This window comes from Malus domestica, chromosome 17 (genome assembly GCF_042453785.1).
Source record: "Malus domestica chromosome 17, GDT2T_hap1".
In the NCBI taxonomy this organism is placed as follows: Eukaryota; Viridiplantae; Streptophyta; class Magnoliopsida; order Rosales; family Rosaceae; genus Malus; species Malus domestica.
The window spans coordinates 15,366,782-15,383,483 of NC_091677.1; the positions used below are offsets into that span (position 1 = coordinate 15,366,782).

The 16,702-nt window shown below is 37.0% G+C and overlaps 2 protein-coding genes across 3 annotated transcripts; both read left to right on the forward strand.

Moving 5' to 3' along the window:
• The first annotated feature begins 304 nt into the window (after positions 1 to 304).
• On the forward strand, positions 305 to 7,486 carry LOC103426165 (beta-amyrin synthase-like). 2 transcript variants are annotated; one of them, XM_070816267.1, is made up of 16 exons: positions 305 to 606; positions 690 to 928; positions 1,798 to 1,983; positions 2,137 to 2,226; positions 3,572 to 3,769; positions 4,311 to 4,395; positions 4,519 to 4,685; positions 4,773 to 5,078; positions 5,213 to 5,332; positions 5,436 to 5,558; positions 5,625 to 5,723; positions 5,932 to 5,988; positions 6,114 to 6,304; positions 6,400 to 6,577; positions 6,669 to 6,833; positions 7,079 to 7,486. In XM_070816267.1, the coding sequence occupies exons 2-16, from the start codon at positions 728 to 730 to the stop codon at positions 7,193 to 7,195; spliced, it is 2,283 nt and encodes a 760-aa protein (XP_070672368.1). In that variant the 5' UTR covers positions 305 to 606; positions 690 to 727; the 3' UTR covers positions 7,196 to 7,486. The 2 variants fall into 2 exon arrangements, with proteins under 2 accessions (XP_070672368.1, NP_001315803.1); NM_001328874.1 differs by lacking the exon at positions 305 to 606 and having other exon boundaries at positions 728 to 928; positions 7,079 to 7,195.
• A 4,807-nt stretch (positions 7,487 to 12,293) lies between these two features.
• On the forward strand, positions 12,294 to 13,480 carry LOC114822445 (fructose-bisphosphate aldolase 6, cytosolic-like). The gene has a single exon (XM_029096798.2). The coding sequence runs from the start codon at positions 12,374 to 12,376 to the stop codon at positions 13,478 to 13,480; it is 1,107 nt and encodes a 368-aa protein (XP_028952631.2). The 5' UTR covers positions 12,294 to 12,373.
• The last annotated feature ends 3,222 nt before the right edge of the window (positions 13,481 to 16,702 follow it).

Here is a 16,702-nt window from a genome sequence, read left to right on the forward strand (position 1 = left end):
CTCTTTCCTTGATAAAATTTTGGTTATACTTGTATTAAAAAAATGATTATACTTAGCATTAATATACTATTATATGATTTTAGAATGATAACCGAACTTGATCGTAAATATCAAATTTATAATAATATTCATAAAAATTATTATTATGGATGCGTAAGATTTAAGAAAACAAACTCAATTAATTAATTTATTTTATTGCAATTAAAATAAACTTACTTTCCACACAATAACTTCTTAATAACAAAACATTTAAGGAAACAGTTAACTTTCTATCTATATATTTCCAAAGGAAGGTGATCACATTAAGAAAACATTTAAGTTTCTATCTATATATATAGAAAGGAAGTTCACTTATACATTCACCCATTGAAAGCATAGTTACGTTCCTATATACAGCTCTCTCTCTCTCTCTCTCTCTCTCTCTCTCTCTCTCTCTCTCTCTCTCTCTCTCTCTCTCTCTCTCTCTCTCTCTCCTCTCTCAAAAAGTGAAGATATAAATAGGGTAGTGCTATCCACACACCCATTTTTGGTTACCACACACCTTGCTTAATTTTCGACCGTCAGATCAAATGAATTGAAGAAGATCATGGACTAAAAATTAACAAGGTATGTAGGAGGTAAAAATGAGTGTGCGGGTTACACTTCCTATAAAGATACATTGTGACTTATAAATTGCTTGCATGCAACAGGTGCTTGATAAGAGGAAAGAAATAAAGAATATTGAAAAATGTGGAAGCTTAAGGTCGCAGATGGTGGCAATGATCCATACATCTACAGCACAAACAACTTCGTGGGTAGGCAGATATTTAAGTTTGACCCTGAAGCAGGAACTACCGAAGAGCGAGCTGAGGTGGAAGAAGCTCGTCTTCATTTCTACAATACTCGCTATCAGGTTAAGCCCAATAGTGACCTCCTATGGCGAATGCAGGTATACTTTAATTAGTTCGTCCAAACTTATAATGTTGTCAATTAGTTTAGTGCAAATATAAGCCACAATTTGACAAGAATAACATTTCCCACCAATATGAACCTATGATACTTATTTGATCATGTTTCTACTAAATGTGAGTTCTAGTTATCTTGGTTCCACCCATGTAGTTTTTAATTAGAAACAATACATGTGCCACTCTATAGGTGCACCTACTTATCCACCACTTATTATTAACACACCGTATAATAACTGCATAATTAGAGACGTTATATTACTTTTTCACGTCATCTAAAGATTATGTTTGCAAAAATAAAAAAATAAAAACAATCAATTTAAATTTAGAGATTGTTTAGTCAATCATATGTAGGAGAGCACAATATGATGAAAGTTGTAAGTTGTGTTTGTCGAACATGATCAACGGTTTTTGTAACAAGTAACATTCTCAAGATGAATATACCGTACTTGGTACTAGGGTTTAATAATATTCCTCTTCACGTACTTATGTTCGAATCTTGTAATGTCGAGTTTGATACCGATTTATTCCCCACCCCTTAATATAAATTTACTTGTTATTGGTTGGGGGCTTTTGGGCTTCTCTCGATCTTATTCCTAGTTGGGGAAAAGAAAGGAGCCTTGTTCGGCAGGTGCACATCAAGTTGTAAAAAGAACAAACCACCAAACAAATAAACAAAGATCTACTTTTTGTTCGTCTTGTTTCGGGTGCTTACAAGTTTTCATTTCCTATCTGATGGGCAACACCATTAAAATTTTAGGGTTTAATAACATTTAATTAGTAATAATATCATCATCATAACTTTAATCCTCTCATTAGTATCGCTCTCAATTTGTTGTTCACTAACCGACAGTTCCTAAGAGAGAAGAACTTCAAACAGACAATTCCCCCAGTGAAAGTTGAGGATGGAGAGGAAATCACATACGAAAAGGCCACCGCTGCTTTGAGAAGGTCTGTCCACTTCTTTTCAGCTTTGCAGGCTAGTGATGGCCATTGGCCAGCTGAAAATGCCGGCCCGTTGTTTTTCCTTCCTCCTTTGGTGAGCGTTTACTATTTACTATCATGTTATTTGAATCTCATGTTCCGGTTTTGGGGCTTAAAAATATATAGCACATATATTCTCGATTTTTACCGAAATTCAAATTTTAGGGGGTTACTAATTACTTTACAATTTCCTACTCAAAATTTGCAGGTCATGTGCACTTACATTACAGGACATCTTAATACTGTATTCCCTACAGAACACCGCAAAGAAATTTTGCGTTACATATACTATCATCAGGTACATACATACATACATACATACAGTGGCGGATCCAGGATTTTAACATAGGATGGTCCCAATATAAAAGCTCCAAAAAAAAAAAAACGAAAATAGCGGTGAACAAATAAATAGCAAACTACAACTTTTCATTCATAATCTTTATGCAAAAAAAGCTAGAAATACTAAATTTGTCCACAACGGATTTCATACTAAAACTAAAAATCCTAACAAATCTGTATTAACTAACACTAAATTAGAAAACTTATAGAAATTTTAAAGTTGATGTTGATGGGTGATGGCTTTCGGCTGGCTTGGGAAGCGTGGGGAACAAGAGGCAGACAAGTGCTGATGGGTGATGGCCTTATACTGGCTTGGGAAGCGTGAGAGGCAGACAATTATGTATATATAAATGGGGGGGGGGGGTGTGCTATCCACACACCCTATTTTACTTCTCACACACCCTTAATAATTTTTGTTCATTGATCTTCTTCAATTCATCCGATTCGACGACCGAAAATTAAAAAGGTGTGTGAGAAGTAAAATGGGGTGTGTGGATATCACACCCCTATAAATGGAGGCAGATTCTTTGCCCTCCCACTTCCCATGCCCTCCTATTTTTTGTGGTCACGGTTAAGCCATGTCAACATTTTATACATTTTTTTTATAGAGATAATAAGACAAAAATGAATAGTAATATAAAATGTTGACGTGACTTAACCGTGACCACACAAATAGGAGGGCATGAGAAGTGGGAGGGCAAAGAATTTGCCTCCAAAAATTGGTAGTGTGAATGATTGAAATCAATTTGACTAATGAATGGGTTTTATTAAATATTAAACGGTTTTGACTTTTATTAAATATATAAATTGGTAGTGTGAGTGCTCTATCATGTGAGTTTTTAAAATTTTTTAATGACTTGGCTCAAAACGACATCATTTAAGAAAAAAAATTAGCTTTCTTCTTCCTCCTGTTTTGCACAGCATGCAAGAGCCATGGCTGTTGTTCTTCTCCATCACTGCCCAGATTTGGGTGGTCCTTGAAGGTCTTCACAGCCATTTATCCAAGCTTTCAGGTGGTCCTGGAACCATCTTAGTCCCTTATTAGATCCGCCCCTGCATACATACATACATACATACATACATACATACATACATACATATATATATTGGTCTTTGTTCACACAAATTGCATCAAATTTCAATTTTTCAAAATGTGCTTATTTGTGTTAAACTACTAACAAGGGTTGCAGTTAAGTTGGCCAAGAGTTTTCACTTCCAAAATCTGAAGTCCTGCTCGTATATAAAAAAAAAAACACTGAATAAATAATGCTAATTAATATGCATTACTTTTTCGGGTATTTCAGAACCAAGATGGTGGTTGGGGATTACACATTGAAGGACACAGCACCATGTTCTGCACAGCTCTCAACTACATTTGTATGCGTATTCTTGGAGAAGGCCCTGATGGTGGCCAAGACAAGGCTTGTGCAAGAGCTAGAAAGTGGATTCTTGATCATGGCAGTGTTACCCACATCCCCTCTTGGGGTAAAACTTGGCTTTCGGTATGCCTATGTGCAACACTAAGACTAATTGCTTTTATTAGGCTTCAGTTAACTGTTCATAAATATCACCATCATTATGCAAATCGTCAACAACATATTGATACTTTATCTATGCCATATATTGCTGAATTACATGAGATTATTTGCTATCGAAAACGGAGCAATATCGACAACGTATAAAGATGTATCACACTTAATTCTTAATAATGTTAGTTAGACACACAAAACTAACATTATTGTTGATACACTCTATAATAGTGGTGGATCCCTATTAACAATAGATTATGTCAAATATGACTTTACATGTAGCAAACCAAAATCATATTTATAACCCTGGCTATTTCAGTATATTGAAGAATGATGGAGTCATATTGGGCATTGTGTGTCTAAATTGCTTTTACTTCATCAATGTAACGATACTTTCTTTTTATCGAAAATAAACGCGACTAGTTGCTTCAATTTAGTACTAGTGCTGTTTGAGACTGCAACTATGTAAAAGCATTTGCCTTTCTAATTAATCTTGCTTAATTGATTCTTGTAGATACTTGGTGTGTTTGAGTGGTCCGGAAGCAACCCAATGCCCCCAGAGTTTTGGATTTTGCCTTCATTTCTTCCTATGCATCCAGGTTGGCACAATTCCGGACTCCACAAGTACAAATAATTCAATCTTTCACATGTTTATTGATTAAATTAGTCTCTCTCTACCTATAGTCTTCTTCTTTAATATCTTCTATATCATGCAAATGCAGCAAAAATGTTTTGCTACAGTAGGATGGTTTACATGCCTATGTCATATTTATATGGGAAAAGATTTGTTGGTCCAATCACACCTCTCATACTACAATTAAGAGAAGAACTCTATGCTCAACCTTATGGCGAAATTAATTGGAAGGGAGTGCGTCGTCACTGCGCTAAAGTGAGTTTAACTTGATTAAGTTAGCTAATTAGTTCATGTTTTCTTGTTTTGGTAAATAAACTGATTGCAGTAATAATTTGATTGCAGGTGGACATCTACTACCCTCATCCTTGGATACAGGACTTTTTATGGGATAGTCTGTACGTATGTACGGAGCCTCTTCTTACTCGCTGGCCGTTTAACAAGCTGATCAGGAAAAGGGCTCTTGAAGTAACAATGGAGCATGTTCATTATGAAGATGAAAACAGCAGATACATTACCATTGGATGTGTGGAAAAGGTGTTATGCATGCTGGCTTGTTGGGTGGAAGATCCAAATGGGGATTATTTTAAAAAGCATCTTGCCAGGATACCGGATTATTTATGGGTTGCTGAGGATGGGATGAAGATGCAAGTTAGTACACATTTTGTTAATACAGTTTATGATACGATGAATTGTTCTTGATCCTTTTTTTTCTGTTTCAAAAGTTTACTCTTCTAAATCATTGGAAAACATTATAAATTGATACATTTTATTGATACATGCAGAGTTTTGGCAGTCAACAGTGGGATACTGGTTTTGCCATTCAAGCTTTGCTTGCTTCCAATCTAACCGATGAAATTGCACCCACACTCGCTAGAGGACATGACTTCGTCAAGAAATCTCAGGTTCGTTTTTATATAGTCAATTCAACTTTCATATTTGTAAAATGTAAATGTGCATCCATTATTTTGTTCTAACTAGTGACTGTTTTGGATTGAAATTGTTAAGGTCAAGGACAATCCGTCGGGTGACTTCAAAAGCATGTACCGCCACATTTCCAAAGGATCGTGGACTTTCTCTGATCAAGACCATGGATGGCAAGTTTCTGATTGCACTGCAGAGGGTTTAAAGGTAACAAATTCAACTTAGTTGTCTAAAATGTAATCTCAATTTTTCTCACCATAACCCCCTCTACAGTGTTGCCTGCTTTTATCGATGATGCCACCAGAGATGGTTGGTGAAAAAATGGAGCCTGAGCGGTTATTCGATGCTGTCAATGTCCTAATTTCCCTACAGGTGACAACTATTATTTCTGACAGTCATAGATATGAGTTTGAGTTGCATTTTGTTGCCGCAATCAAATTTGGATCTAATGCATGGCTGCCTTACTTTAAAAAAGTTTTAAAAAGTTTTAACATTTCAATACATTTTTTCTTCAGTGCATGGTCTATTAGGTCTCTCTAGTCATTACAAATCTCACTAATCTCACTATGTCTCATTGTAGAGTAAGAATGGTGGCTTAGCAGCCTGGGAACCAGCAGGAGCAGCAGAATGGTTAGAAGTAAGAATTTTAAAGAATTGGAGTCATGTTGTCGAACTTAGTCAGATGAGTAACAAACTAAATTTTTTTCAAATCATTATTATTTAGTATATACTTACTAGGATATTGTCCTTTTTTCCCCTCAGATGTTCAATCCCTCAGAATTCTTCGCGGACATTGTGGTTGAGCATGAATACGTTGAGTGCACTTCATCTGCAATCCAGGCTTTAGTTTTGTTTAAGAAGTTATGCCCTGGCCACAGGAAGGAAGAGATTGATCAATTTATTACCGCTGCTGCACTGTACCTTGAAAATGTACAAATGGCAGATGGTTCATGGTATATCATATGATTAAATCAAAATTTGATTATATAATTTTCTTTGATTAAAAACTAGAGAAGAAAAAGAACTTAGTGAAGGAACATTTGCACAGGTACGGGAATTGGGGAGTTTGCTTCACATATGGTACCTGGTTTGCTCTTGGAGGGCTAACTGCTGCTGGTAAGACCTTCAACAATTGTGCAGCCATGCGCAAAGCTATTAGTTTTCTACTCGCAATCCAGAAAGAGAATGGTGGTTGGGGAGAGAGCTACCTTTCATGTCCAAAAAAGGTAAAATATGAGAGGTGGATTATGATTGAAGCTAGCTGATTGATCTCATTGTCTTGGACTAAAGTATTTCACTTTATGGCGGGTGATACAGGAGTACGTTCCTCTTGAAGGAAACCGATCAAATTTAGTTCACACAGCTTGGGCTATGATGGGTTTGATTCATGCAGGGCAGGCGGAAAGAGACCCCACACCTCTCCATCGTGCAGCAAAGTTGATAATCAATTCTCAGATGGAAAATGGTGATTTTCCTCAGCAGGTATCTTGCTTACCACATTAGTTCCAACCAACAACAACAACAACAACAAAGCCTTTTCCCACTAAGTGGGGTTCCAACCAAAAGAAAAATAAAAAAAAAACAAATTCTCTTAGTATTACTTGCATCGCAAACTTGACGAGTACAAATACGAACAAAATAACATATCGTGTTGTGTTGTTTCTACGTATGCTCAAATTTTTACTTCAAACGTTTTATAAATTCTAATCACTAATTATATATGGCAGGAAATCACTGGAGCGTTCATGAAGAACTGCATGCTACATTATGCAAATTATAGAAATATTTATCCCCTGTGGGCTCTTGCAGAATACCGAAGGCGGGTTCCATTTGTTGATGTCTAAGCTTTGCAGCCAAGTTTATGAAGAAAATAATGTTTTGATTCATTTGAAAAGCTTTGCATTTCAGTTTAAGTGTTTGTAAATGGATGGTCATGATTATAACAAGCTCATAAGCGTAATGGGTGCCATCTGTTATATTGGATGAGATACTCCAGTGATCCATGTGCATTACGCATGATCCGTTCTGTTTGTTCGGTAGTGGAGGTCCAACGGCTATACGCCTATGCCCTCTCACACCTTACATACTTGTAATGCTTCATCGAGAAGTAAGGAATTTGTGTAACAGCACCATCATCTTCTACCTCTCCCCTTCTGCATTGTTCTCTGCACCTTTCTTCATTTCAATTTCTTGCTGAATGTTATTGCAATAAAACCATCATAAACCACCTAAATTACAGAATCTAACATGGCTTTAGAGCCTAAGTTCGATTAAACTTTCATCTGGGAGTGAATTGTGCTTGCAGAATCAAGCTCACAACCAGCTTCTTCTCTGCAATACTGAGCTTTGTAAACACTGAAATCTGTCAGATCCGAGTCTAATATGGCTGGATCAACTAGTTCTAAACTTAGTACACTATTTTTCAATGGCAGAAACTACGAATTCTGGAGAATCAGAATGAAAACCATTCTCAAGTCTCATGGACTTTGGGATCTCATTGAGAAAGGGTTTGAAGTCCCTGAATCGAATAAGGAGTTGGCTGAAAGAGCCACTGATGCAAAGAAGGAGAAAGAGTACTCAAGCACTCTTGCTCAGGAGCAGATGAAGGATGCCAAAGCCCTTGGATTGATCCAAGGGGAGCTGTCTCTGATCAAATTCCATTATGAAACCATGGAAGAAAGTGGAGAGCTCTTAATAGCTGTTTTCATAGGACGACTTCTGTCCGGTTTTAACTAGCTAGCAAGCTTCACATGGTGTGGGAGACTGAATCACGTATGTCATCTTTGCCAATAGATGACCATTTGATGCACGAAGTATGCGACACATCATACCCCTTGTGGGTGTCCACCAAAGTTGGAAAGTGCTCGAGTCAATTGGCTTTGGTCGAATGAATAGGTTTGACTCGATCGTTCTGATAGTCGTCTTATAGCGATAGGGCGAGAGTGCTCTCAATTTCTTCTGGTAAGTTTTCCTGTTAGTTTTGTTCATGGAAGAAAAAAATATCGCCGATATTATCGTTTTTTTGAAGATCCGATATTTTTTTAACTATCCAAATGATTTTCGTCAAAATATCGAGATATTATCGATAATATCGATAATATCGCGATATTTTCGAAATTATCGATAATATCGCCACATAATACTAAAAAATACTTAAATATGTTGAGAAAACTCAACACATACTTCACTTGATCATAACCCGAAGGGCGATCAAGATATGGCTTACTACGCAGGGCAATGTGGCTTTTATAGGACAAATTGCGAGGGCAGTGAGCAAGCATGGGCGATGTGGGACTCTCCCAATAGGAGAAAATCAGAATTTCGGCCGAAAATTTACACCCACTTTAAACGGCCATAACTTTGTCAAACCTCAACGAAATCAAGCAAGACAAAAACGAAAGTTGTAGCCCTCGAAGAGACGAAGAGAATGGTACCTCACACGACATCTGAATCATCGTTTTTTGCCGGAAAATGCCTCGATAGTCACTGAGATCGCCGGAAACTGAGTAAGATTCAAATGAGTGTAACTTTTTTAATACTCAACGAAATTGAGTGAAACAAAAAAGAAAGTTGTACTACTCGATGAGAAGAAGAGATTGATGCCTTGCACGCCGGCCAACTCGCCGTGGTTTGGCCGGAAATTTCCTCGAAAGCCACTGAGGTCGCCGGAAATTGGGTAAGATTCAAATGAGTATAACTTTTTAAATACGCAACGAAATTGAGTGAAACAAAAAGGAAAGTTGTAGCCCTCGAAGAGACGAAGAGAATGGTACCTCACACGACATCCGACTCGTTGTGGTTTGGCCGGAACTTGCCTCGAAAGCCACTGAGGTCGCCGGAAACTGGGTAAGATTCAAATGAGTATAACTTTTTCAATACTCAACGAAATTGAGTGAAACAAAAAGGAAAGTTGTACTACTCGACAAGACGAAGAGATTGATACCTTGCACGCCGGCCAAAATTCAATTGACACACTCCTGGCTTCCAAAATTCAATTCTTTTACTTTATATAAACTTGAAAAAACATAATCGGCATCCAAATTAAAGTTTAGTCTTATTCTTATGTGTAAGAAATTTAAAGTGTCAAATTCGGCACATTATTCTTCATCATTTTATTCACTTCCCTTTTTTTTTTAATATCCTAAATAAAACCTCCAAATATTGTACTAATTAATTATATATAAATGATTATAGTGTGTTTAAACTTCTTTCATTAATTACTACATATTTTCTACACTCACAATGTTTGCCAGCTCGCTATATAATCAACTTAAATCAGTTAAATCCATCATGCAATGCATTTCCTTCCAATTTTTTGTGATAAACTAATAGATAATTGACTAAATAAACATCCTACAAAGTTTCATTAAAAATTTCCAAGTTTTTCTTACAATTTCCGTGGTTTCCATGTAATTTTTATCGATATCGATATTATCCCGATATTTCCATCGATATTTCCGTGTTTTCGGACTACCGATATTTCCGATATTTTCTTCCTTGGTTTTGTTCGACTTGGTAAACAAATATAATCAACCAAATAGAAATAGATTATTAAAATCTTTCAAGTTGTTTGAATATTGCTACTTAATATTATGGTCTAATAGTATTTATTAATATTTCTTTTTACTTATAAGTAGAGGTGTTAGATTTCAATCTCTTGATAATTACCCCAACACCAATTTATTAATTCCTGTAAAATTGGTTGAATTATATTGTTTTTTTTTTTTCCTTAAGTGAAACGGTGGGGACACTGTTTTGGGGAGTGATTTCAGCGTTAGTTAACGCGCTTATTTTCTATTAGTGACACATCATTTTGTTTGCAAATTTGGTTTAAAATTTTGGTTTTCCTAACATTACCCATATGGATAATGCTAGGGAGGCTAAATTTTTTAAACCAAATTTGCAAACCAAATGATATGGTTGTTGGATCATTACTTTATCGTTGATTAGTGTATTTATTTCCTATTAGTGACACATATTGGTTTGCAAATTTGGTTTAAAATTTTAGTTTCCCTAGCACTACCCATATGGATAATACTAGGTAGACCAAATTTTTTAAACCACATTTGCAAACCAAATTATATGGTTATTGATGTTTGGATCATTACTTCAATGTTGATTAACGTGCTTATTTTCTATTAGTGACACATCATTTGGTTTAAAAATTTTGGTTTCCCTAGCATTATCCAATTGGATAATGCTAGGAAGACCAAATTTTTTTAAACCAAATAATATGGTTGTTGATGATTAGATCATTACTTCAGCATTGATTAAAGTGCTTATTTCTTATTAGTAACACATCATTTAGTTTGCAGATTTAATTTAAAATTTTGGTTTTCTTAGTATTACCCTTTCAATATCCCAAATAGATATAACTTGGTAGTTAAATCCAAAGTCAACTCCCTGAAGCCAAACTCATTTAATTTATTTTATTGCAATCAAAGTAAACTTATTTTCTACACATTAACTTCTTAGTAATAAAAGAAACCCCACGAGCTTCTACATCTATTATTTTAGCATTTACACCATGAATTAACTCATTGACTGATTTGGGTGGTAACATAAGCCGTATTATTTGGTAGTAAAACTACAGTTTTTTCAAGATATAAAACAGTATTGTCCAATGTACTAATCATAACAGCTGATGGAAAAACCGAAAATGGGAACTTTTTGTGGCAATGGACATGACGAATGTATCTATTTTTATCTTTGGCACCTTTCTGTATAGCAATTGGGTAAACTAAAGATGAGGAATAGGCTTATAATAGCCTTGGATATTAACTTGTAAACCTAACTGGACCGACCTTGAATTCCAACTCACATATTCACTCGAGTTTCTCCTTAACTATAAGATGAGAAATAACTAGATCTGACATTCGTGTCGTGTTTTCTGTGTTCATATTGCTTTCGTGTCATACTCGATATTTTAACAGGTCGTATCGTGTAAGACCCGTTAAAATAAATGGATATATGACCCGACCAGAAATTGACTAGTTAATATTAATAGGTAATATGACTTGGCCCGTTACCTGTTAAAGAAAATATATTTTAAGCCAATAAATAATCAAATGAAAAATATTATACTAAATAGTATACACATACCACATTGTCACATAAATATTACTTCAAACATAAAAACACATTTGTCTTTCAAGTATCACATAAAAACAGAAAAATAGTGAAATAAATTATATAAACGCTCGTACTAATTAACAAGCTTTACAACTTTCGTGAATGGCTCAAATTTGAAATTTGCCACTATAATCACATAAACTATAGATTGAAATTTGCAAGAAGCTTATTTGCTTAACTAAATCCATTGGCCAATAAAGAATCATGCTTACAGATTCATTAAAGTTTGTTGGTACCATATACTGGGCCTCGTCTTTGGGTCTCATCCCTAAGCTCATGACAAATGTAAAAGGGGAGGGAGCCCTTATTCTATAAAAGGGACTCTCCCTCACCCTCATAAAGGAGGACTCACCTTCACTAAGAGTTCCAGAGAGTCTCAGAGCCATACCTTCAGAGGAAACGGTTTCACACTCAATCCTCACAACAATAGAGGGCAGTACCCTCTCAGCCAAACAGAGAGTAAAATGGCAAGGGCTGTATCCACAGAGAGCTCCCTTGCCGATCTATTGTAATCCATACATACATACACAATCAGCATCAATGTGGACGTAGCCCAAACATTGGGGTGAACCACGATACATCTTTGTGTTCTTGTGCGTTTGTGTGATTCACTGTCGGATTTACGTTGGTCCAAGATCCTCAGGATTTTGTGCATTAACATTTGGTGTCATCTGTGGGAATCGACACGAAAAACTATATCGGTTCTCTTTCATTTTTTTCATCTCACCACCGTGAATCTGCACAACCCAGAAACCTAAAACCTCAATCTTGGGGCTTTTCCAGAAAACCTTCGCAGACCTTAAACCATCATCTCTTCCTCTCTCTCGATCTCTTAGAAAACAACCAATTCGTTTTCTTCTTCCTCTCTCAATCTTCAGCATCAATCAAACATGTCTGCTTACAGAGGCAAATACGCTGATGAGCTTATCGCCAATGCTGCCTACATCGGGACCCCTGGAAAGGGTATTCTTGCTGCTGATGAGTCAAATGGCATAATCGGCAAACGTTTTGCTAGCATCAATGTTGAGAATGTTCAATCAAATAGACGTGCTCTTCGCGAACTCCTTTTCACTGCCCCTGATGTGCTCCAATACCTTAGTGGAGTTATCCTCTTTGAGGAAACCCTCTACCAGAAGACCACTTCAGGCAAGCCATTCGTTGATGTCTTGAAGGAAAGAGGTGTTCTCCCTAGAATTAAGGTCGACCAGGGTACCGTTGAGCTCGCCGGAACCAATGGTGAGACCATAACCCAGGGTCTTGATGGCCTTGCCCAGTGTTGCCAGAAGTACTATGAAGTTGGTGCACGGTTCGTAAAGTGGCGTGCTGTGCTTAAGATTAGCCCTATTGAACCATCTCAGCTGTCCATCCAAGAGAATGCCAACGGGTTAGCTCATTATGCCATCATCTGCCAGGAGAATGGCCTAGTCCCCATTGTTGAGCCAGAGATCCTGGTTAATGGACCACATTCCATCAATAAGTGTGCAGATATGACCGAACGTGTTCTTATCGCATGCTATAAGGCATTTAGCGACCACTATGTCCTGCTTGAAGGGACTCTCTTGAAACCCAACATGGTTACCCTAAGATTTGATGCCAAGAAGGCTTCACCAGAAGTGATTGCTGAGTACACAGTTCGTGCCTTGTTGCGCACTACCTATGTAGCTGTCTCTGCTGTTGTGTTCTTATCCGGTGGACAGAGTAAGGATGAGGCTACCCTCAACCTTAACGCAATGAACCAACTCAAAGGAAATAAGCCGTGGTTTCTATCCTTCTCCTTTAGACGTGCTCTTCAGCATAGCACACTGAAGGCATGGGCAGGGAAAGAGGAAAACATCCCAAAGGCACATGTTGCTCTCCTCACAAGGGCCAAGGCCAACTCAGAAGCTACTTTTGGAATCTACAAGGGTGATGCCAAACTCGGTGAGGGACAAGGATGGGGAGGAGCTGGAAAAGAAGGATCTCTGGGAAGGTACGTTTCGGATTTCGGATTTGCATGAAGTCTCTGGTCACAGTTCCACTGCTAGAACAATGATGGACAAACAGAGAAGATAAGAATTTTATTTTCACAACCTGCAACCGTCAGAAGATGCCCATCAACATTTTGAAAAAGATAAAACTTTCATCATGAAGGGGAGTGCATGTCCCCCCCTCCATTTTCTGAAAAAGCCACGGGAACAGTAAGATAAGATTCTTTTTTCTTTATTATTTTATTCATTTATCATTATTTTGATAAGATCATTTTGCTTTACATATGTGTGTAAATTCTTTAACAGGAGATCACATCATGCATTTGCTTTACAGCTTTTGCTTTACAATTAGCAATATGTTATCTGTTTTTATGATTTGTGTATATATAGTGCATCCCCATTGTCATTATATTAAAGCTACATGACTACTGCTGTGTACACTGCACGAGGAAGATAAGATCATCTTTATATTCCTTTACAACCCATTAGTTAAATTATTATATGTGACCAAATTGGATATCAACATACACACACACACACACACACACACATACACACACACACACACACACACACACACACACACACACACACACACACACACATATATATTATTCATTGCCTAGTGACATATATACAATATTTATTCATGGCCTAGAGTATTGTGAATGCCATTAAACCATGTCACTTATACAACATGTGATTTACCCCACGACTGAATAAATTATTTATTTATAGAAGGCACATAGTACAATATTTTGCCTTGGCAAACTTTGTCAATTTGATTTATTCATTATACGATCATACTTATACTGTCATTTATTGTCAGGAATTATTGAGCAACTAGGTCCACTGATCAACATTGTTGCTGATTAAAAGAACCCAATGTTAATACACCCCCTAAAGCTGAGCTTAGGATTAAACATTGAACCAAGTGGAAGCTTGGATTTGAGATAGCTAAATTGACTTTTGGACAAAGACTTGGTATGAATGTCAGCCAATTGATTTTGACTACAAACAAATTGGACTTTGATGAGCTTAGCCAATACAAATTCTCGAATGTAGTGGTAGTTGATTTCGATGTGTTTAGTTCTGGCATGGAACACCGTATTGGAAGCTAGAGAGATAGCTGAAATGTTGTCACACCAGAGATTAGGAACATGAGAGAGAGAAAAACCAATATCTCAGAAAATTTTGCAAATCCATGTAAGTTATGCAATAGTGTAGGCTAGAGAACGGTATTCAACTTCAGTGGATGATCGGACAACTGTGGATTGTTTCTTGGCACTCTAATTAATGAGATTGGAACCCAGAAAGACACAATAACCACTAGTGGAACGTCTATCAAATGTACATCCTGCCCAGTCAGCATCTGAGAAGGTAGTGAGGTTAATAGGACCCTTTTTGAACCAAATTCCTTCAGAGACAGTGCCTTTAAGATATCAAAGAACTCGTTTTGCAGCCTGCATATGTTGTTCTCGAGAAGCATGCATGAACTAGCAAATTTGATTGACTGCAAATGAGAGATCAGGACGTGTCCATGTTAAATAATGCAAGCCACCACCAATAGACCTATACTTGGTTGGATTGGAGAGAAGATGATCGGTGTGATCAAGTTTGGTAGAACTAAGAGGAGTATAGCAAGGCTTAGCACCATCCGTATTGGTTTTCCTAAGAAGATCCAGTAGGTACTTAGTTTGATGAAGAAATATACCTTCAGAGGACCGGTGAACTTCTAATCTAAAAAAGTAGTGCAATGGTCTTAGATCTTTGATTGGAAAAAGACTATTCAACCTTTGAATGAACATATTGCATAAAGAGGGACTTGGGCCAGTTACCAAGATGTTATCAACATAGACAAGAACAATGACTGGAGAAGGACCTTTGAGAACAAATAATGAGGCATCTGAAGAGGATTGCACAAATCTAAATCGAAGAAAAGCTGAAAAAGCTTATCAAACCAAGCTCGGGGTGCCTGTTTAAGACCATATAAGGATTTCCTCAATTTTGCATACATAATGTGGCTTGCTGAGATCAATGAAGCCCGGGAGAGGGGGGTGGGGTTGCTGCATATACACATTTTCCTTTAAATCGCCATAAAGAAATGCATTACTGATGTCTAATTGATTTAAAAACCAATTAAATTGCACTGCAAGTGCGAGAAGGACTCAAATGGTGACTGGTTTAGCCACGGGACTGAAAGTCTCTTGGAAATCAATGCCTTCTTGCTGGTAATATCCCTTTACAGCTAGGCAAACTTTAAATCTTTCAACAGTACCATTAGGCTGTTTCTTGACTCTAAAAACCCACTTGCAGCTAACAACATTTTGAGAAGAAGATGGAAGTACTAAGGTCCAAGTACCCGTGGATTGCAAGGCATTAAATTCATCTTGCATAGCAGACCTCCAATGAGCATGTTTAGATGCTCGCAGATATGTAGTGGGTACATCATCAATATCTAAAGGAAGATGATGCTTAGCAGCGACATAAACTTTAGGCTTATAGATTCTAGCTTTGGAATGAGTGACCATTGGATGAATGTTACCCGTAGGCACTAGAGGAGATGGATCACTTGAAGAGAGAGGTTATGTGAGGGAAATAGGATCAGAATTGTGGACAGAACTTGAAGATTCATGATTCTGTGCTTCTCCAATATTTGAACTTGAAGAATGAGACCCTGAAGATAACCTCGAGAGTGAAATAGGGAACTGGAGATCCATAAAAGGTAAAATAGAGTATTGAACCATAGCTGTTGCCTTTGAAATAGATTGAAAATGATATGTAGTTTCATTAAACTGCACATGTCTAGAAATATAAATTCTGCCAGTTTATGGGTCAAGACACCTATAACCTTTGTGTTGTAAACTATACCCTAAAAAAAACACAACTTTTGCTTTTGGCATCCAACTTTGAATGAACATAAGGCTTGAGCCATGGGAAACAATTGCAGCCAAATACTTTTAATTTGTAGTAATGTGGGGGTTTGAAAAAGCAATTCCCAAAGAGACCGAGATATCCCAAATATTGGCAACCGGTTAATGAGATACACAGCCGTGGAGAATGCCTCAACCCAATAGATATGAAGAACATTAAAAGCAACAAGTAAAGTTCTAGCAGTTTCCACAAGGTGTCTATGCTTTCTTTTTGAACAACCATTCTGTTCAGGGGTATGAGGACATCTTAATTAATGTAAAATGCCATGAGAACGAATAAATGACTGAAACACAGTACTAATGAATTCACCCCCTGAAT